The sequence below is a fragment of the Leptodactylus fuscus genome, chromosome 5, assembly GCF_031893055.1.
Source record: "Leptodactylus fuscus isolate aLepFus1 chromosome 5, aLepFus1.hap2, whole genome shotgun sequence".
In the NCBI taxonomy this organism is placed as follows: Eukaryota; Metazoa; Chordata; class Amphibia; order Anura; family Leptodactylidae; genus Leptodactylus; species Leptodactylus fuscus.
The window spans coordinates 30,768,312-30,790,863 of record NC_134269.1 but is presented as its reverse complement, the minus strand read 5'-3'; the positions used below and the strand labels follow the sequence as shown (position 1 = coordinate 30,790,863).

Below are 22,552 nucleotides of genomic sequence, written 5' to 3'. Positions count from 1 at the left end.
GTTACAGAAAGTTTAGAGGTGCAGATTTTTTAAAAAAATTGGGGATCCCCCACATCGGCGGAGGGTGCCCCTTATATATTACGAGGTGCACCCTCATATTATGCCCCCCATATACCAGGTCATGGCAGACACCGATTTACAGCATCATTTCTAGCAAAAAAAAAAAAAAAAAGATAATAAATTTGGTGGGGCAATGGCCGATCCCACGCACGCCCCTCTGAGAAAGCTAAAAAGGTGCAAACCAAAGAAAACAAGTATACAATAATACATCTTCCCCAAAGTCTTAGTTGCCCCTTGCAACCAATCACAATGCAGCTTTCATTTTCCAAAGCAACAGTACAAAATGAAAGCTTCACTGTGATTGGATAGCTTTTGTTTCAGTTTAATAACCTGCCCCTGGGAGCAGTCAGGGGTCTTTGTGGACTACTCACCATTGTGTAATGTCCTGCAGACACCCAAGACCAGGGCAGGCAGGGAGTCGGATCACCACAATGGCGGGGCGCTCACACATCACTGCTTGCAACCCTTCATGGTGTTTGCAGCAGCCACCACTAGAGGGCGCTCACTGCATTAGATTTTCACAGATCGCCTTCATTTACATGCAGTGAGCGCCCCCTAGTGGTGTTTGTTTGCAGCAAGACTGAAGGGAAGCAGGGGATTGGGTGCAATGTGATTTTTAGGATGGATTCTAGTAAAACAGCACATTGGCTGGAGTCCATTCTGAATATTGCTATGACACCCTATTATATAAGTGTAACATGGAGACTGATGCAGGTATACAGACTGCTACTGACATGGGGACAGGGGACAGGACCGACAAGCCAAATGAACTGCTGAGAAATTTGGGGGTTGGAAAAATATAGTGCACAGGCAATGTATGGTACTTCAGCTCAGCCCCATAGGATAGGTGCACAAAGATGGCGCCCTGGGTGGTCTTCAATGTCCTCCCAGGTGCCGAAACAACCACTCATGCAATGCGACTATGAAGGGGTTGGGGGATGTGCACACAGACAGCACCCCCTCCCTCTATGTCATTGCTCAGATGCCGCAGTCTAAGGCTACGTTCACATAGGAGACGCTGTTGCAAAAAGTTCTGCATGTTTGGCTTCCTTGCTCGCCGCCGTTCTCAGTTTTTAAACGATGGATCCACTATAGGCAATGGGGTCCGCCTGTCTGTTGTTCTGGTCCTCCAACTAGCATAAGGCCGAGTTGACAGGGTGGAAATTTTGTGCAGGAATCTTCCGCCATTCATTTCGATGGGAGACAGATGCTTGCTTATGGGAAAAGTTAGCTAGCAGGAGGAATATTATGGTGGATTCTGCCCAAAGTGAACAGGAGACAGCAAAGGTTTCGGCTGCTGGCAGCAAGGTTTCCATGGACATAGCATGGCACATCACACTGAAAAATCAGCCGTGTGAACCCAGTCTAAGCGATCCTGGTAAGTTAGGAGTGAGTAAGGTCTTTTTCACATCTGAACGCAGATGTGAACTAGGCGTCCGCCTCAAAATCCGCTTCCAAAACCAGCTCCCGTTGACTTCAATGGGAGCCGCTTGCTTTTTTCTCTACTACCTAGTAGTGGAAAAAAGAAGCAACATGACTATTCTTGCCTCTGATTCTGCATCTGAATCCACCGCGGCGCGACGCTCCCCTCCCATCTAGGCCCATTCGTTTGGGCCTAATTTGGTTCAGAATGCCACTGCGCCGGCATCCCGTTGCGGCTAGCCATTTTTTGGACTGGATTTTGTGGCGGCCTCCATGTCAAAATCTGGTCCAACCCCCCCGTGTGAACTTACCCTAAGAGTGGTAACTATTGAGGCCCAAACTTACCACTCGCTGCTCAGCCACACCGGTAACCTTGACCTGCTAACTATTGCGCTGCCGCTCTCTCATTTGGGAGAACAGTGGCCAACCAGGGTCAGCAAAGAGGCAGATTTAACCATTAAACTGCTCTCTTGTGCACCCCCTGGACGTATGACTAGTGTATAACACAACACTAACCTAAGGGTGCATTCACATGGAGGAAAATGGCGCTGAATTTGGCTATATGATGGTCTTTGCACTAGATTAGTAATGTGGACATGTGAAGGTGTGCCTGCTTATACCTGTCCATGGAGACTGCAGGGTACTGCACAGTATATAGTTGTCTTTATCATTTCAGTATGGGATGGGACTATACTCGTTTCCAGAGGTCAGGTCTGCAGAACTTTCTGGCTGATTGTCTATTGCAGGAATGGGCAGAAACTTTCTAAGTGTGACTGTCATGGTGATATATGTAATATTACAGCCAAAGGAGAAGACTACACTGTACAATTGAGCGGAGGCTATAGGATCCCACTGGCCCGGATACAAGATGAGATATGGTTGGCCATGGAGATAACAGGCTCAGTTATGGTATCCTGCGGCACATTCGCACAGATGTTATAGATTCTGCACGCTTATGCTGGATTGGTGATAAATCTGAAAGATCATCCCACCAGCAGGGGGCAGTGTGTCACTGCTCAGCAGAGGCAGGATTGAAGCACTGACTACGAAGCCTCCATACTTGGACCTGACAGTCATCAGATCTTGCACAGTACTTGGATTTGTCACTAAAGATGATACGGTTCAGTCCATAGCAGTCTAGATTTCACGACATCACTGCAAACAAAAGCAATGATGGAAACCTGGAGCAATTACGTGCCTGGAAATGTTTTGGGCATAGCTAGGGATGTGTAATAATGGCACCACCTGCTCTGGATGTTGGACAAGAAAACTATGGGAGCTGTCGGTGGATCAAGTGATCTACTCTACTGGTGATCTGTGTGGGCCTGTTCGCCGTGTATGTGCCCTCATGTAACCACGTGCTCCTAACCGCTAGATGGCGGCCAATTCATCAAATGACCATCCATCTTATTTCAGTCCAATAATGACCCCCATGTCATGTCTGTCACCTGCTCAATGAGTGCGGTTTATTAATGGCAACGTTACCACCAGAACAATCCCTATTTAAAACAGGGTTTACATGCATATTTTTTCCCCCCTCTGCTTCCTGCTCGCTGCCTCCATTACCCTTCATTCACATCTGCGTTGGTATTCCGTCCGGGGGAGTCCGCATGGCGACCCCCTCCCCAAACGGAATACCGAACGCAACTGCAAGCGGTGTGCCAGTGAAAGCATACAGACCCCATAGACTATAATGGGGGTCCGTGTACTTGCCGCCAGATCTCTGCAGGGATCACTCAGACAGGAAAGTAGATAGTGAACTACTTTCCTGTCCGCATGATCCCTGCGGAGATCTGGCAACAAGCACACGGACCCCATTATAGTCTATGGGGTCTGTGCGCTTTCACTGGCACACCGCTTGCAGTTGCGTTCGGTATTCCGTTTGGGGCAGTCCACATGTGTACTCCCCCAGACGGAATACCAACGCAGATGTGAACGAGGCCTTACTGAGATATTAACTTTTTTCCCCTAATATGCTATTGAGCTGTTTGGTGCAATGTGGGTCTCACCATTGCTCTCAATCCCTGAGCCACTGATGCTTAACATCGATCTATTTCAGCTGTTACCCTATAGTCACTAATCGGTTATATGACTGCAGCGACACAGCTGCATTGAATTCACTGTGTGTGAACGGGAGCTGATTTTTTTGACCATCCCTTTTAACAGGTCATTTCCTATTTTTTCACGGATCCCTTAATACACTCAAATATAGGGGGATCCGTAAAAACACGCACCCCTCCTATGCAGGATGCCTGTTTCATACCACGTTTGTGTGAATGTATCTTTGCTGGCTTTGTAGCTTTTAGAACCACATCCAGTATATACAGAATATTGTTATAGCATCCTTACAGAGCCGTGATCCAGCCAGTCAGATCCTACAACTCTCCTACCTAATAATACATCAGTCTGTCAGTTTCCCTGTTCGTACACACTGGAAGAACGTCAGAGACTGCTGTGATCCCATTAAAGGGGTTGTCCCATAACAAGGCTCCTATCTATACTGCTAGTTTATGTGGATATAAGACTTTTCCTAAATACATTGCTTTATCAAAACTGCTTTGTTTGGCCGCTTTCTTAATTTATTCACTTCATTGTTGACACTGGCCCTTGGGATTATCTGCTCATTTGTCAAGTGAGGCAGCTGCTTGCTCTCAGGGGGGGAGGGAGGGGCTGACAAGCAACAGAGCTCCTCATATAGGGGAGGGGGAGGTGAGAACTCCAGGATTACTGTGCTGTCTATCTTCAGCTTTTCCACTTATCAGCCGATTTAATTGAATTTGGATGATAAGGGCTGAGATAAGGAGTCTGTTACCTCTGTATGTAATGCAAGCTGACTCAAATCCAGCTCTGCTACATCAGCATCATACTGTGGATCATAGCAGATACCCCGCCCACCAATGTGCGAGAAATCCAGGAAGTGAAGAGAGTACAGAGCCTTTTTGGCTGCAGAACAAGAGTTATGGGAATACCCCTTTAATAACCAGCAAGCTCTATCTACAGAAAGGAGCAGCTTGTTTTTTTCAGTTTGGGTTAAAATCTATCTCAGTAGGGAGGAAGTAAAGGACTACAGTAAATTAAAACTACTCTTGAAATCAATGGATGGAACACCCTTCAAATTTGTACACCATAGTGCACTTATAATCTCCATGTAAACTGTATCTCAAGTTGGCCAACAACCATCTTCCCCAACTCAATACATACGCTCACCTGAGTAATGCATGTCTGCTAACTGGGAGAGGGGAGAAAGCAGCTGCCGGACCCCTATGGTGCCAGCTTATTATCCCACTAAATGTAAAAGGATCCAACAGTCCGATGCTCATATACTGTTGGGGAGAGTCAGAAGACCCCCATATAGATTAGATGGTTGGCCAGTCCTGGTCAACATCAGTAGGTTCACTACTATTGTGTATGGCAAGGTTCAGATGACTTCAACGTCTCCAAAGGCAATTCTGTGGAACACAGGACCTCAGACTATATGGATATGACTCACGTAATGAAGTCTTGGTCATTGCAGCCATCTGCTGCCTCCTGCTTGAATAAGTTATGCAGGGGTCTTACCTTGGGTGAGAAGAGTCCCATTGTTACAAGGATATACTTGAGAAGAAGGGGGATTCACACAATGGCATCTCTGCTAAGAGTCCTGCTTCTCTAGTATTCTCTTTAAAGTTTATGAATCCTACTAAACGGCTGTAAATGTTCCAAAATCTGTTCAGTCATAAAACTCCCCTTAGGGTAATATGGTAAACGATAGAGGAGGGAGATGCAGCTGCAGCTTCTCTGTGACTGCATGCTATGATAGGGGAGCAGACATAGGAATGAGCCCTTATTTCAACAGGAAGGGCAAGAGAGAAGATATTCCATTTTTAAAAAGCATGCAAGAGGTAGGAATAAAAGACAAGACAGGTTAGACACGAGCATGCATTTTATGATCAGTGGGGATCAATGACAATGAAGAGGATGCAGTGGTAGTGTAGCCATAGTGTATCCTTCCCCAATTTTTTTGGTCATGTGACACAGCACAGGGAACTACAGCCAGTTCCATTCACTTAAATTGGGATATGTGGCAGTTCCCCTCACAGTGCGGTGAAGGGACCACAGCACTACTTTATCAATATCCTCCCGATACACCATCACCTTATAAGATAGGAATATCCTTCTAGGTTTTACGTTTACTGCTATTCTATTCTCTGACAAATGTCGTGTTGTCCGCTCCCTGTAAATAGGGCTATGTAACCCCAATACTGTATAGTAGAAGGCCATGCTTTTTCTGCGAAGGAATTTTTAATTCTACATATTATTTATAGCCTTTATTATCCACATGCATATATGATGTACAGAGCATGTAAGTATTTAAAGGGATGGTCACCAGGGCCATGACCCCAGTGTTAGGTCAGGCTCCCTGAATCTAATGTTTTGTCTATGTTGATTCTTTCCTCTATTTCAGAGATGTATGGTAGATTTCTAAATCCACTTAAGATAAGAGGTACTACTAAAAATAGATGCAAAATGGATGACACTTGTCCAAAAACGGACGCTGAATGGATGTACAATGGCTGCATACTTCCATTTTTCACAATGTAGGTCTGTTAAAAACAGAACAGTCATGTCAATAAGGCATTATAGGGTCATTTCTATTGTATCTGGGAGAGTTTGGGGACTATTTTTGTGATATACTTTATTATCCTATCTAACTTCCTTTTTTATTATAAAACAGGCTGCAAAATTCTCCTTTAACTGAGCGCTTACTAAAGGAAAGCCTGTACAAATTTGTACTGTGAACATGTAGAGCTGAAACCTTTATCAAAGAGGCATGGTCACTTAAAATAGTTATATCTCTGGTTTTATACCACCTCAAAAAATGGTTCTGGCATCATAAGAAAGATGAGATTCTTATACCATAGCCATTTTTCTAGGTGGTATAGAACCAGAGATATAGCTATTTTAAGTGACCATTAGAGATGAGCGAACACTATTCGAATAGCATGCTCTCATAGAAATGGATGGAAGCGGCCGGTACTCTGACTTTGCCGGCGGCCAGCCGTTTAACCCCCCTCCCCACGTGCCGGCTACGCCCATTCATTTCTATGGGAGTGTGCTATTCGAAACAGCTGTTTCGAATAGTGTTCACTCATCTCTAGTGACCATGCCCCTTTGCACACTGCATTGGCCTCCGCATCAAATTCCGAACCAAAAAACCCCATCTGAACTCAGCCTTAGTCACAGCAGTCCAAGCATTGGTGGGAACAGGCCACCCAAACTGAAGGTATAGCAGTAAGAGGTATTTTTTTTAATTTTACCCCACCCTAGACTGTGATATATAGGTTTGAATGATTTGGGGGATTTAGGTTAAAAAAAAAGAAGAAAAATAATGACAGGACTCCTAGGAGAGACAATGGGAGTCCAGATCACCCTGTCCACACAGGATGATTGAAAGCAAGTGTCCCAATTACCCCACCCACAGCCCTGACAGGGGCTCTAAACTCCTAACTACGGTTGAGTGAACGGGTTCGGAAAAGATCGGATCCTGATCGTCGATCGAGCAAATTTCATGATCGCGATCGGCTGGAAAATGGTCGGAAATCAGATTTTGAAATCTCAAGATCGGCTCAACCCTAAAAGTGACTTTTCCCATAGAGAATCATTGGCTAGGTTTGAGCGATCGGCATCAGGAAAGATCGGATCCTGATTCACGATCAGCTGGAAAATGATCGGAGATCGTATTTCAAAATCGATCCCGAAATCTCAAGATCATCTCAACCCTACTCCATGAAGCAAACTGACTGCCCTCCACCCCTCCCATGGACCTCATCGTGGTGGCAAAGTTGTCTCAAAAACAATGGTAACCGATAAAGAAAAATGCAAGGCAGGCGTGTTGTATGCTTTAATAGTACAGATTAGGTACAAGCAATGTCTTCCAATCGTACGAGAATCCAGCCACACATTTAGTCAGAGATGAGTTGTAAAGTACTGGTTAATGTTACAAGGAACCACAATCCATGGACACCACTGATGGTAAGAAGAGAAAGCAAACGGTTCATGCAACCCACCTGCTCTTTTTTCACTTTCTTCTTTGGCACGGAGTCCAAGGACTTCTCAGATTCTGAACGAGTCCGATTGGACCTTCTCTGGTGTTTCTTCTCAGAGGTTCCTAGTAAAAAGAAACTGTGTTGTGCATTAATCCATCATTGGGTCTAAGGACTGCAAACGGCCCGCCTTGGTAGAGATCACCAAAAAAAAAGTCAAATGGTCAAAATTAGTGTCGAGCGAATAGTATTCCATCGAATACCTCTCTCCCATAGGAATGCGTGTAAGCGGCCGAACACCAAGGGGTTAAGCACATCAAATATTCACTGCACTTAACCCCTTGGTGTTCGGCCGTTTACATGCATTCCTATGGGAGCGAGGTATTCGATCGAATACTATTCGCTCATCTCTAGTCAAAATCCTTTAACAAACTTTGCATAAATGAGTAATATAAGGGATAAGTTTATATACTTGGTCATCCCCCTTCACTGGCTACAAACCGTCCCCCCGACTGCCCAAAATTGGATTCATAAGGTCAATCTTATCGCAAGGTTCGAAGAACTCCTTAGTTGGGCCAATAGGTCGCATGATAGGTTTCGCCAAATTTGGTCGCCCTGGCTAGACCGCCCCACTTGATCCTCCGCGTCCCCCCCCTTCCTCCCCTCTCTTCTGCTGTTCGGTACTTATCAACTCCGGATCCTAGGTGCCTTCTGGTGAGCTTTCCATATCCTCCCCCCAATCTCCCTGATTCTATTTCCCAGCTCCGACTCCCCTTCTCCCCATTTCCCCCTCCCCCCCATTTCTCCTTCTTCTTCGCATACTATCCCCCCCTCACTCACAATAGCTCATTGTCTCTCCCCCCTCTCCCCCCCTCCCCTTTTCGTCCACCTTCTTTCTTTCCCTTACTCCAGTTCACAAATGTTATTAATGGGGTCCCGCGGGGCCCGCGTCCCACACTTCTGTTTGTTTTTCTTTCCAGAGACATGATTTCACATGTCTCACTTACCCGGACCTCTCCTCGTGTCTCTACCCTTCGCTCCTCAATACCAATACTGCATCTCCCTTCCCTACGCGTCATACTACACGTTTGTATAGGTATTGATTGACTCATTTCTTTAGCAGTTATTTTTTTTTTTTTTTTCACTCTCAACTTTTGATTATTGTTTATTACCTGTACCCTTACTGTGTTTACTGTACTTTGTTATTTCATGCTCAATTTGCTGTACTCCTCCGTGTTCACTATATTTTGTTCAAAACTCAATAAAACTTGTTGAATTAAAAAAAAAAAAAAGTTTATATACTTGGAGAAAAATGCTTCTTTCTCCTTGTTCTCAGTCTGTTTCTCTGCCCTCCCTCTGATAAACTGACCTTTACTCTAAAAATTCTGCTGCATCTGTCTTGAGATGGACTGCAGGTTACATGACTCAGATGACAAATGTCTACAGAAGTCTATGGAGAGGGAAAGGGGAGAAGGAAATAGAGGAAGACAGAAGCCGAAATACAAGTTTAAGCTTTGTCTACATGGCGTCATGTCTTATATGATAAGCAGTTGCGTGAGTTAGGCCCTGTTCACATCTGCGTTAGGGGGCGGAATGGCCCGATCCACATGAAATATGCAGAGAGAAAGGTCTTGCAAGCAGCACTTTTCTCTCTGCATTTTTCGTGCAGAAACCTCTCGGACCCCATTATAGTCAATGGTCTGCTGGTTTCCTAAGGTAACCGCTTTTTTCATGAGGATAGTTTTCCATTTGGGGAGTCCCCAAGCAGACTCCCCGAACAGAAACCCGAATGCAGATGTGAACCGGGCCTATCTGTTGCATGATTTCTATTATAGAGCTTGGCTCCTTTGTGACCGTTCCATCACAGTCACGTCACAAAAGGGATATATAGAAATATAAGTCATGCAACAAGTCGCCGTGTAGCCCTTGCCTAAAAATGGCATTTCACATGGCACTTCCACTAAAGTCTTTGGTAATACAAAGCTGCATGCTTGAAATTTTATTTGCTCAAGTGTCACCATATAGTCCTATTCTTAGTGTGATGCTGCAGCTAAACATAAGCTATCACAGCCCAAGTACTTTTGTCACAATAGTACAATCAGTACTTCTCTATATATGTCCTGCATGTAACAAGGCTGTTTTGAGAGCGACAGTTATGGAGCAGATTCTCCTCTACGTACTGGGGGAAATTACAAAGCCAAACGTGCCAGAATTCTGCCATAATTCCTTGTGCCATATTTATCAAGTGTTTAAGTCACATTCTAAACTTGTGATAAAACACTCCTTTCTTACTGGGCATCCCAAAAAATGATTTCATACTGGTGACCTACACACAGAGCAGATGATCCGTGCGGAGTCCAGGGAACAGACTGGCATAGAACACACTGATTTGTTGCTGTCATCTCTAGCTATGCACTCAGTATTTCTGCCCCATTATGTGCAGTGTATGTCTTCACCCACCAGCTCAGAGAGGACTGCGCGCCACAGAAGCTCTGCAGAGGGGAAAACCACTAAATAAGGCAGTGTATACTGTATACCATACCAGAAACCGTGTTATTCCCCATGTACATAAACTGTACTAATGATTTATGCAAAGTTTGTTTAAAGGTTACCTACGCCTTAACACTCTATTAACTTGCCCCTTTAAATGAGGACTGATAAGTCACCCTATCCAGAACCTTATTTTAGGGCCATTTTGCATTGGCCATGTTGAGACTGGAATAACGGTTTTTGTATTGGCCACATATACCCACCCGAATATGGCTCCGCTGAACTGTGCATGTCAGTAAAGCTGAGCCGCATTCAGGCTGGAAAACCCAGCCAATACAAAGACTATATTCGCCAGCTCAAATGGCGGATCTTAAAACACCTTGACCTTCAAAATCTCAGAAATCTGCTCCCAAATATTTATATGATTTATACAGAAACCATATGTGTAAAGAGACATGAAAAATAATGCTGAACCAGTGGTTGCAATGTAGCAAATCAATAGGTCACATTTGTAGAGACACCCCCCCTGACGGGGGAATGGTAAAACCCAGGTACAGTCTCTGCTTGTCAGAGAGTTCCCTGCTCGTCAGAGAGTTCCCTGCTCGTCAGAGAGTTCCCTGCTCGTCAGAGACTTCCCTGCTCGTCAGAGTGTTCTCTGCTTGTCAGAGAGTTCCCTGCTCGTCAGAGAGTTCCCTGCTCGTCAGAGTTCCCTGCTTGTCAGAGAGTTCCCTGCCTGTCAGAGTGTTCTCTGCTCGTCAGAGTTCTCTGCTCGTCAGAGTGTTCCCTGCTCGTCAGAGTGTTCCCTGCTCGTCAGAGAGTTCCCTGCTTGTCAGAGTTCCCTGCTTGTCAGAGAGTTTCCTGCTTGTCAGAGTGTTCTCTGCTCGTCAGAGTGTTCCCTGCTCGTCAGAGAGTTCTCTGCTCGTCAGAGTAGATGATAAGAAAGTGCAATTGAAGAACTATGTAAGAAATAATAAAGACTGGCATGAGGACACCTGAGTTATTAAAGTGTAACTAAACTTTTTATTTTTAAAAATAAATCCATAGTTTAGGTGAAGATAAACTTTGTCATATACTTTACATAAGAAAAGATCAAATCAGTACAACAGAGCTCTATGGAGATGGAGGAGAGCTCTATATAGAGTCCGTTCTTTTTAATACACCCGGGTTGTCAGGAATTACTATCCAGCCTTCTCCCAACAGGAATGACTCATTCAATGCTGCAGACTGCCTCATATCACTGTCTCTCCTTTCTACTCCTTGGGAGTCTGTTCCTTTTGGGATAGATATACTAGTTTGGCAACAATCCCGCATCATGGTATAAGGCTGTCTGAAAAAGTCATGCCTGGTGTTTAAAGGGAGTTGCCCTAGACCAGGGGTGCCCAATACGTTGATCGCGATCTACCAGTCGATCGCAAAGGACGTAAGGGTCAATCGCGGGATGCAGCAAGGGATCCCCGGTGTCTGCTTATTCACAGTGCAGGCTGAGAGTCGACTCTCAGCCTGCGCTGTGAACAAGCACTCCGGATACTTGCAGGCCGGGCAGCAGCAGCTCCGGGGGATGACGCGCTCCCCGCTCTTAGGGATGGAGGGAGCCGGGGTGCTGCTTGTTCACAGCGCAGGCTGAGAGTCATCTCCGGACACTGGCAGGCGGGGCTGCCGCAGCCCCAGCCCCAGCCTGCCAGTGTCCAGAGATAACTCTCAGCCTGCGCTGTGAACAAGCAGCCACCGGGGATCCCTGGGCAGCCACAGAACGCCGCTGTGTCCTGCTCTCACGCTCCGCCCGACCCTGCCCCGCCCACAGACACACCCCGCCCTGCCCGCAAGAAGTGGGTAGTAGATCTTTTGCCTTGGTCAGTTTATAAAGTAGCTCACATGCTGAAAAAGTGTGAGCACCCCTGATCTAGCAGTAGCAAAAATAGGCATTGTTTTTCTAATTACATCCTGGAAAACAGATTTGCATATTCCCCAGAATCCCCCAGTGGAGCCTCAATGGCTTGTAAGTCTCCATATGCCTGCAAAGGTGGCCTTAACAGCACTCTCCTTAAGGAGTTCTCTTAGTCCCTCTCCTTTCTATAGACTTTATTGCAAACTGACAGTGCTTGGGTATGGAACACAGATAGAATGAGTCAGATCAGCAGAAGAAACGGGACTAATACTAAAAGACACAGGCACTTTTCTTTAGTGAAGTATATTGCATAGTTCCTTTCACCAGCCCCACTGGATTTATGAAAAAATTAATTAAAAAAAAAGTTTACTTACATTTTAAGAAGCTCCAGATTCTCATGCATCAGAATGGAAATCTGATACAGACCATGGCAATTTTATTAAATATTGGCCTGAAACATCCCTGACCCAGGTCTGTCTGCCGACCATATGGGCAGAAAGTGGCAATGGGTGACGTGGCACATCTTTGGTGCAAGAAAGGGAAACAATTATCACCAATCTATGCCAGAAAATGGCTGTAGACTGGCTGATAACTTTTTATTACTTCCTCGGCCTATCCTGTGACAAGCAGAAAAGTCACTCTAGCATAATAAGTCCGTCTGCATACATGGTGTAGCAGAGAGAGGAGCAAGACTTGGCATGCAAGTCCGTCTCAGCACACCGAGGCGGACCTTCAATAGAAACAGCAGGTGGTGCTCTACTAAAGTAATTTCTGGGATATCGAGGTATCTAGTGTCTTTAAATGTAAAGTGTATACAAGGAAAAAGCTTTATAAACTGGCTTTACCAATAAACATCCTTTATGGGATAGTCCCTTTAACATCATATTGGTGTATGCACAGCAAACGGGAACACAGAGAAGGTAATAAACCACCCTTGCCTTATCTCTGGGAACTCCGGCTCAAGTTACAGTCGGCTTCCCGTTTCAGCAGCTACACAACTGAATGCAGATGCTGCAATCTGCTTGGACGTACTGGTACATCCTTGCAGAACAAGGACGTAAAAAACCAATGGGCAATCCAGAAGTGGTTAGTAGAGGTAGTGATGCTGGACCATTACTTAAGAAAAAAACAGGCTTCAGCTTTAAGTTGCTGCCACTTGGCATCTTCCTCCTTGTCAATTTGCTGTTCACTCCTTGTTACTAGGGAAAGTTCGTCTTTAGATCCAACAGGCTCAAGATAACATAGGAAGTGAAGGGGCTCAGCAGGTTTACACATTGTGCAGTCTATAGGCAGGGATTACAGAGCGGCTCTGAGAGGAGTCTGCAGATACTCAGGTGAGTGCAGGAGTCTTATCTACTTCTGACTAGCTGCTTGTGTTATTACTGAGTCACAGACAATAAGCAACTTTCCTTATGGAGCTCCAAGCAAAGTATTAGGTTAATATCCAACAGGCCATTTCAGTGTATGGAAAACTTTACACCCCCTGAAGTGCAGGCAGAAACTCCTATAGCCACAATCCAATAGGTGAATGGACCAAAATATGGCGTCCGTCATATGGGCCTGTAGAAACAATTTGTACTGCCTCGAGCACTATAGAAATGTAGTGAATCTGGAGACATGAAGTGAAAAAGTACAGGTCCAGAGACACCCATGGGTGCCACATTTGGGATCTCTGGGACCCAGCCACACATTATCATTGTAACCAAAACACATGAACTAGACTATGAACTTACCAGAGCAGAGACAACCTTAATATGGATGGACCAGTCTATCACATAAATGCTCAATACTACTCCTGTAACAACGGAACCAAATCTAACATCATACAGGTAGTTAAAGGAACACTAAACCAAAAAAAAAAAAATCACAAAAAATAAAATATCCCAGCAGTTCCTCCCTTTATCTCATTTCCTTTGATCCCATTTTGGCCTTGTATAACAATTAGAAGATTCCTTTATATATTCTCTCAGTTTAGTGTCCCAAGAGATCAGCCATGTCTTTCCTTCTCCTCACAGTAGTGTGACAAGCTGTAAGACAAGTGATGCAGCAGGAGCCTCTCCCCCCCCAATCCTCTGTCGGCAAAAGGAATCCCAAAAAATATTTATCCGCTACCCCTAGAATAAGTTGCTGAACAGTGGGGGTCTGGCTGCTGAAATTTCCACCAATCCCTCTGACGTAGTGAATGTAACTGTGGACACAAAATGGACATTCAATGGGATTACTGGAAATAGCGCTCTCATTAAAGACGACCTTTCATGTCCTCGGGCACATACGGTTTTATATACCATTAGAAAGCCGACGGCACACTATCGGCTTGCCCGTTATCTGCCCCAGGGTAAGAGATATTGGTGCAATTACCGATAGCTCTTCACCATCAGAAGGGAGTTCCTGACAGTCTAGCTGTGAACGCCCCTCCTGATAGTACTGTCTGTAGCTCTATACCAGGGGTCCTCAAACTGCGGCCCGAGGGCCACATGCGGCCCGCCAAGCACTTCTGTCTGGCCCCGCCGACAGGCGTGCATTTATAATGAAGCTCCTGGAGAGCTCGGGCCAGGCCATGGAGCGCACTTCACTTTACCTATTGGAGGGCACCGCTCCCGATGTCTGTGTGACCTGCTCTGCCTCCGGCCCACTGTTTAAAAAGTTTGAGGACCCCTACTCTATACTGTCAGAGGGGGCGTTCCTTACTGCCCAGCCATGACGCTGCGTGGTGAGGAACGCACCGTATGTGCCCAGGGACATGAAAGGTGCTCTTTAAAATGGGTAAGGAGGGAGGTGCATTCTGCATCCACAGCTACAGTCATATCAGCGGCAAACCACTCCCATTCTTGGGATCAGTGGGGTCTCAGCTGTGGAACCCCTACTGATCAGCAATTTATTCCACATCCTATGAACAGAGGATACACATTTGAGGTTTAGCTTCCTTATACCCCACTCCCTTAAATTAGCAGCACCTCTCAGTTACTCTCCAGCTAAAACCGTGTCAGACCAGCAAGGGAATAACATGTAGTCTGTAGGATTTCTTCAAGACTGTGTCAGGGTCATGCAGAAAGCTGTGAGGATAGCTACATTCCTTTTTTACTTTTAACTTTCTTTTCTATGTTTAATGTTCCTTTAAGACACACAATAATCAGTCAACATATGATGTTTTATGGAAGTTGTACCAATAGTCGTACCTCCTTGGCTGAGATGAATGAAGGTATACCATTATCTTACGGTGAAGGATAGTGAGTAGATGTGGTACCACGGTAGACGCAGCACTTGTAGTGATGTTATATGAGGTCCGTGGACCATGTGAGAATGTGTCCTTTACTAACACACTAACCATTAGCCTTACTGTAGTAGCCCTTTAAAAGCATTGACAGGAAACCTGGGTAGGAATGGATCCCTTTCAGCTTCTCTCTTACAGGCGCCTCCTTCACAGGGAAGTTTTCAGCTCTTGGCCAGAAGGAAACATTTTCACACTTAACCAGGTGTAATCTCCATCCAGAATGAATGCAATATACTTAAAGAGTTCTAAGTATTACAAGGACGGCTCCGATCTGCCAAAATCGCCAATTCTGCCCGACAATCAGGTATGTTAATGCCTTGTTCGCTCGCAGCTGACTGACAGCAGAGGGGAGATTACAGCTGCCTCTGCAGTGAGCCAAGCAGTGCGTAGTAGTGGACTAAGATCATTTATCACTGGAGAACACAACTGGGAGGACAGCTTGGATTCAAAGATTTTAAAAATTATTCTTGCAAAAACAAAAAAAAACACCAAAACACTAAATTATACACTGTTTGCATCTAAAAATGTTTGGGGTAACTCTGCATGGGAACTTATAAAGCTATTGTATCAATGAACAGAAGTGAGAAATGAGAGGAACACAAAGCAACGTTACAGTAAGCCCATCAGTAACAATAACAGGGGCTCATTCTCTAAGCATGCTCCAAAATATATCATGGACGTGTAAAGTGTATCAGAGAGCGTGCAAGAGGGAAGACCGAGAAAGAGTGAGCAACAACAGGACTGAGACAGAGAGTGAGCGAGAAAGAGACCAAGACAGAGAGCTACAAAGAGACCGAGAGAAAACGGAGAACAGAGACGAAGAGAGAGCGACAAAGAGACCCAGAGAAAATGGGGAATAGAGATGAAGAGAGAGCGACAAAGAGACCGAGAGAAAACGGGGAACAGAGACCAAGAGAGAGCGACAAAGAGACCGAGAGAGAGCGACAAAGAGATCGAGAGAAAACGGGGAACAGAGACGAAGAGAGAGCGACAAAGAGACCGAGAGAAAACGAGGGACAGAGACCAAGAGAGAGCGACAAAGAGACCGAGAGAAAACGAGGGACAGAGACAAAGAGAGAGCGACAAAGAGACCGAGAGAAAACGAGGGACACAGACCAAGAGAGTGCGACAAAGAGACCGAGAGAAAATGGGGAACAGAGACGAAGAGAGAGCGACAAAGAGACCGAGAGAAAACGGGGAACAGAGACCAAGAGAGAGCGACAAAGAGACCGAGAGAGAGCGACAAAGAGACTGAGAGAAAACGAGGAACAGAGACAAAGAGACCGAGAGAGAGTGACAAAGAGACTGAGAGAAAACGGGGAACAGAGACGAAGAGAGAGCAACAGAGACCGAGAGAAAATGGGGAACAGAGACCAAGAGAGAGCGACAAAGAGACTGAGAGAGAGTGACAAAGAGACTGAGAGAAAACGAGGAACAGAGACCAAGAGAGAGCGACAAAGAGACCAAGAGAAAACGAGGAACAGAGACCAAGAGAGAGAGACAAAGAGACCAAGAGAAAACGGGGAACAGAGACCAAGAGAGAGCGACAAAGAGACCAAGAGAAAACGAGGAACAGAGACCAAGAGAGAGAGACAAAGAGACCAAGAGAAAACGGGGAACAGAGACCAAGAGAGAGCGACAAAGAGACCGAGAGAGAGCGACAAAGAGACTGAGAGAAAACGAGGAACAGAGACAAAGAGACCGAGAGAGAGTGACAAAGAGACTGAGAGAAAACGGGGAACAGAGACGAAGAGAGAGCAACAGAGACCGAGAGAAAATGGGGAACAGAGACCAAGAGAGAGCGACAAAAAGACTGAGAGAGAGTGACAAAGAGACTGAGAGAAAACGAGGAACAGAGACCAAGAGAGAGCGACAAAGAGACCAAGAGAAAACGAGGAACAGAGACCAAGAGAGAGCGACAAAGAGACCAAGAGAAAACGAGGAACAGAGACCAAGAGAGAGAGACAAAGAGACCAAGAGAAAACGAGGAACAGAGACCAAGAGAGAGAGACAAAGAGACCAAGAGAAAACGGGGAACAGAGACCAAGAGAGAGCGACAAAGAGACCAAGAGAAAACGAGGAACAGAGACCAAGAGAGAGCGACAAAGAGACCAAGAGAAAACGAGGAACAGAGACCAAGAGAGAGAGACAAAGAGACCAAGAGAAAACGGGGAACAGAGACCAAGAGAGAGCGACAAAGAGACCAAGAGAAAACGAGGAACAGAGACCAAGAGAGAGCGACAAAGAGACCAAGAGAAAACGAGGAACAGAGACCAAGAGAGAGAGACAAAGAGACCAAGAGAAAACGAGGAACAGAGACCAACAAAGAGACCAAGAGAAAACGAGGAACAGAGACCAACAAAGAGACCAAGAGAAAACGAGGAACAGAGACCAAGAGAGAGAGACAAAGAGACCAAGAGAAAACGGGGAACAGAGACCAAGAGAGAGCGACAAAGAGACCAAGAGAAAACGAGGAACAGAGACCAAGAGAGAGCGACAAAGAGACCAAGAGAAAACGAGGAACAGGGACCAACAAAGAGACCAAGAGAAAACGAGGAACAGAGACCAAGAGAGAGAGACAAAGAGACCAAGAGAAAACGGGGAACAGAGTCCAAGAGAAAACGGGGAACAGAGACCAAGAGATCGCGACAAAGAGACTGAGAGAGAGCGACAAAGAGACAGAGTGAGAGCAATAAAGAGACCGAGAGAGAGCGAGGAACAGAGACCAAGAGAGAGTGACAAAGAGACAGAGAGAGAGCGACAAAGAGACCGAGAGAAAACGGGGAACAGAGACCAAGAGAGAGCGACAAAGAGACCGAGAGAGAGCGACAAAGAGACTGAGAGAAAACGAGGAACAGAGACAAAGAGACCGAGAGAGAGTGACAAAGAGACTGAGAGAAAACGGGGAACAGAGACGAAGAGAGAGCAACAGAGACCGAGAGAAAATGGGGAACAGAGACGAAGAGAGAGCGACAAAGAGACTGAGAGAGAGTGACAAAGAGACCGAGAGAAAACGAGGAACAGAGACCAAGAGAGAGCGACAAAGAGACCAAGAGAAAACGAGGAACAGAGACCAAGAGAGAGCGACAAAGAGACCAAGAGAAAACGAGGAACAGAGACCAAGAGAGAGAGACAAAGAGACCAAGAGAAAACGGGGAACAGAGACCAAGAGAGAGCGACAAAGAGACCAAGAGAAAACGAGGAACAGAGACCAAGAGAGAGAGACAAAGAGACCAAGAGAAAACGAGGAACAGAGACCAATAAAGAGACCAAGAGAAAACGAGGAACAGAGACCAACAAAGAGACCAAGAGAAAACGAGGAACAGAGACCAAGAGAGAGAGACAAAGAGACCAAGAGAAAACGGGGAACAGAGTCCAAGAGAAAACGGGGAACAGAGACCAAGAGATCGCGACAAAGAGACTGAGAGAGAGCGACAAAGAGACAGAGTGAGAGCAATAAAGAGACCGAGAGAGAGCGAGGAACAGAGACCAAGAGAGAGTGACAAAGAGACAGAGAGAAAACAGGGAACAGAGACCAAGAGAGCGCGACAAAGAGACCAAGAGAGAGTGACAAAGAGACAGAGGGAGAGCGACAAAGAGACCGAAAGAGAGTGAGCGATAAAGAGACAGACAGAGCGAACGACATAGAAACCGAAAGAGAGCGAGCGATAAAGAGACTGAGAGAGAGTGACAAAGAGACCGAGAGCAAGCAAGAGAGAGCACAAATGAATGAAAGAGAGACATAGAGAAAGCAAAAAATAAGAGAGAAAAGTAGAAAATACAGAAGGACACCAGAGAGCACTTGTACTGAGGGTAATTCTAAAGGAAGAGAGAAGGCACAGGCAAGCTTGTATTGAGACCCTAGACACATTTTTGGGGACTGAAGAGGTCTCTGAACATCCACAAAGAAGGATGGCTGCTGGATGGTAAGAGAAGACCCTTCCCAATATAATGACATGCACTCTCAGTTATACTGATGAATACCCAGTCATTTTGCACCGTGCACAAACACTACGGTGGCCCGGAGCGCTCAGCTCATAGTATAAATGGGGCACAAATCCTGTGTATTCAGACCGCACACCTCCTCTACCCTGATGCTACTCTTCTAATTCGGGGAGGGGACCACTTTGTTTCTCTCTTCAACATCTGACTCTGAACACTACCTGCACATTAGGGGGGAAAAAAAGAATCCAAGTATGTCAAATAAACTTTTCTATAGAGGATTGTTTTGTCTTGCAGATGTATTTCATTCCTGCTCCAAATGTGCTGCAAGCTATTGTAAGATGTCAGCTGTTGTCAGCCAGGCATATAGCAGGATGAAAAAGACCTGCAGGCCGCCCCATCTCATCTGCACGGAGTAAGACACAACAGAAAACCCACTGAACAATGCAAACGGCTTTGTATCGTTTATTGCACAAAAAGCAGCATATAACAAAAAATATGAAAGGGGTGACAGCGCAGTTTTGATAAAATACTGATTTTCAGAGGGAGAGGGATGTCCTCTCTCCGTTATATTAAGTTTATGGATCTTGTCGGCGGGCTCAACAGTCTCTTCCCCCCTCCCCCTTTCACTTTGGCAGTAGGGAGGTATGTGTTAGGGGCTGACACGTGCAGTTTGCCTACCTGTGGCCCCCGATGAGGTTTCGGGAGCAGGCGTGTGTTGTGCTGACATTTTCTCCGCCTTCAAATTGGGGGAGGGTACAGATGTCTTTTCCGGAGCTTTGACTGTGATTTCTGTCTTGTTGCCAACTCCCTTGAAAACAAATATGGAAATATAAGATGTATATCACACCAAAAAAAACCCCCAAAACCTAAATACCCGACTGCATAAACTCAATGGGCAGACCCTGATGGCTTACCAATGGTCAGAAAAGAGGTGGAGAGGTGGCTGTGTACTTCTGAAGTCTTAGGATGGATTAATACCTAACTTAGAAGTCCATATTACAGCCGCAAACCCCGTGCCAGGCGCTCGTCTGACGACTTGGACTTACAGCATTATAGGGATAGGGATCATTTAACCCATAGCCAGACATAGCATGGCCTTGTGACTCAAGCCTAAGGGACTTGCTGCTCCGCTTCACCCATAGTCTTCTGTGAAGAGGACCAGACCCATGTATAGCTGACTCTCCTATAGCGGGCTATGATGGGTTCAGGAGAAAGGGGAGCGCCGATATATTATGTTACCGCCACCAACCTTTAGTGCTGAATTAGATGTCTATCGGTAATTTTACCAGGACAACCACCTCATGTATATAGAGATGACATGATGGTCCCTGACACCAGATTTTCTTTTTTTGGGGGGGAAAAAAGGACTAAGCATGCCAGATGTCAATAAACTCACAGGAGACAGTCCACCACTATAGGTGTCTGCTATATTGTCCTCTTAGTATAAGCAGGCATGTATTACCAGCAGAGAACAGCGTGAAAGTGTATGGGGGTTGGGAGGTATGGTATTTGACCGCATGAGCATTTGGCCATCTCTTAAAAGGGGTTTTCTGTGCAAATGATACAAATGACCTATCGCTAGGACATCAGATCAGTGGGGACCGCCTATCAGCTTTTCTTAGTAGCCTTAGGGTAAGTTCACATGGGGTTTTTTGGTCTGGAACCTGAGGCGGAGGCCGCCTCAGGTTCCAGACCAAAATACGGGTAGCTGCGACTGGATGCCGATGCAGTGCACCGGCATCCAGCCACGCACTCCGCTCTGGATTAGGCCCAATGAATGGGCCTAGTCGGGAGTGTTTTCAGGCGGACATCGCTTCTTTTTTCCAGAAGAAACGGCTCCCGGAAAAAAGAACTGACCGACTCCCACTGATTTCAATGGGAGCCGTCTTTTTGGTCAGGATTTTGAGGCAGATATGGCCTCAAAATCCTGACCAAAAAAACCCCGTGTGAACTTACCCTTAGTAGTACATAGCTCTGTACTCCATGTTGTGGCCGTGCCGAGTATAGATTGGCTCCTATACAAGTGACTAGGTAACATGGCCTACTCAGCCATCTACTTCTGCCTCTGCTCTCCGTATAGCTGATCCTCAGAGGCCGCGAGTATCAGACCCCCACGCATCTGGTATTGATGACCTATTCTAAGGTCATCAATATAGTTTGCCCAGAAAGCCCCTTTAACAATGGGACATTACATACGGTATGAGAAGGACTATAAAGCAAGTCATCATATGTAATACCTTGGTTGTGTATATAAACTGTTCAAAGCCATCAGAAGAAGCATTATGGAGAGCGAGGACATTTTCAATTTTCACCACAGGTGACATGTTGCACTTCTGAAGGTCGATTGTGCCCTTGTGCAATAGGACTGAGGCAGGAAGGGACTTGCGGGCGGCTGCTGTCTTCCATGGAATCTTTACTGGAGGGGGCTGAGGCGGCGTTGGCTCCTCTTCCTGAGCCTGTTTCCTCTGGCTTTGCCTCCGAGTCTCAGGTACAGAGTCTTTAATGTCCTTGGATGAAGGGGACTGTACTGGAGCCGAGTGCTTAGAAGCCGGAGACGAGACTTCTTTAGGACGGACAGGTTCTGCCTCATTACTAGAGGTGGACCTCCGACTCCTTTTGTTACTGACTGTTTTTTTGGGCTCAGGAGATGTCTCTGGGTCTACGTAGATGAAGGTGTACTGTTCTATCCTCTCCTCCCGAGTCATCCGCAAGGCTTTTTCTGCGTGAGCAATGCCGATGTCCCACTGGATACGCTCTTTCTGAGGGCGAGGTTTCCGCATCTAAAAAAGAAACACAAGACAAATAGGACAGTAAGATCTCTATGGAACAGGGGTAAAGACCAGTTGATCAGCTGAATAAAGGGGTCTTGATGCCCCCGACACCACCAAATAGTACAATTACTAGAGGCTGGGCTGCACATTACAGCTTTGTCCCAGCCTAAAAGTTCCTACTGCTAGGCGTCTCCCTTCTAGCTGTGCTGTTCACTGCCTGTTACTAGGGAAAGTCTGTCTGTAGAAACCAGCAAGCTCAAGACAGAAATACAATGAGTTGAGGGGGCAGGGGCAGGTGTTTCTTCAAAGCCTCTATATATCTTTAGACAATTTTCTCTGCCTGTACACTGTACAGACAAGAATCTACAGCTCCTCACAGATTAATGAGTGTATGGAGAGTCTATGCACTTCTGACTAGATGCTTGTGTTCTTGCCGATAGGCTGGTAGTCATAGAAAGGAAGGCAGCTTTCCATATTGTTCTCGGGTTTCTCTTTTGTCAGGGATCTTTTTAGCCGCTTCATAGCCTATATTTGCAACTTCTGATGAAAAACTAGTTACCCTTTAAGGCTGAGCTCGCACAGAGTTTTTTGGTCAGGAATCTGCCTCAAAACCAGACTCCAAAATAAGCCTCCCAATAAAACTCTATTGGGAGGCTTTTTTTGTAGGCTGATTCCTGACCAAATT

General features: G+C 45.9%; 1 protein-coding gene across 6 annotated transcripts in view; it reads right to left on the bottom strand.

Annotated features, from left to right (window-relative positions):
* Positions 1–22,552, bottom strand: part of NSD3 (nuclear receptor binding SET domain protein 3) — a 73,230-nt gene that overhangs the window by 28,840 nt on the left and 21,838 nt on the right. For all 6 annotated transcript variants that reach the window (XM_075272742.1, XM_075272743.1, XM_075272744.1 and 3 more), the window contains exons 5-7: positions 21,334–21,876; positions 19,775–19,904; positions 7,530–7,630 (exon numbers count right to left, since the gene is read on the bottom strand). In XM_075272742.1, the coding sequence (XP_075128843.1) occupies positions 7,530–7,630; positions 19,775–19,904; positions 21,334–21,876 (774 nt within the window). The remainder of the gene's footprint in view (positions 1–7,529; positions 7,631–19,774; positions 19,905–21,333; positions 21,877–22,552) is intronic.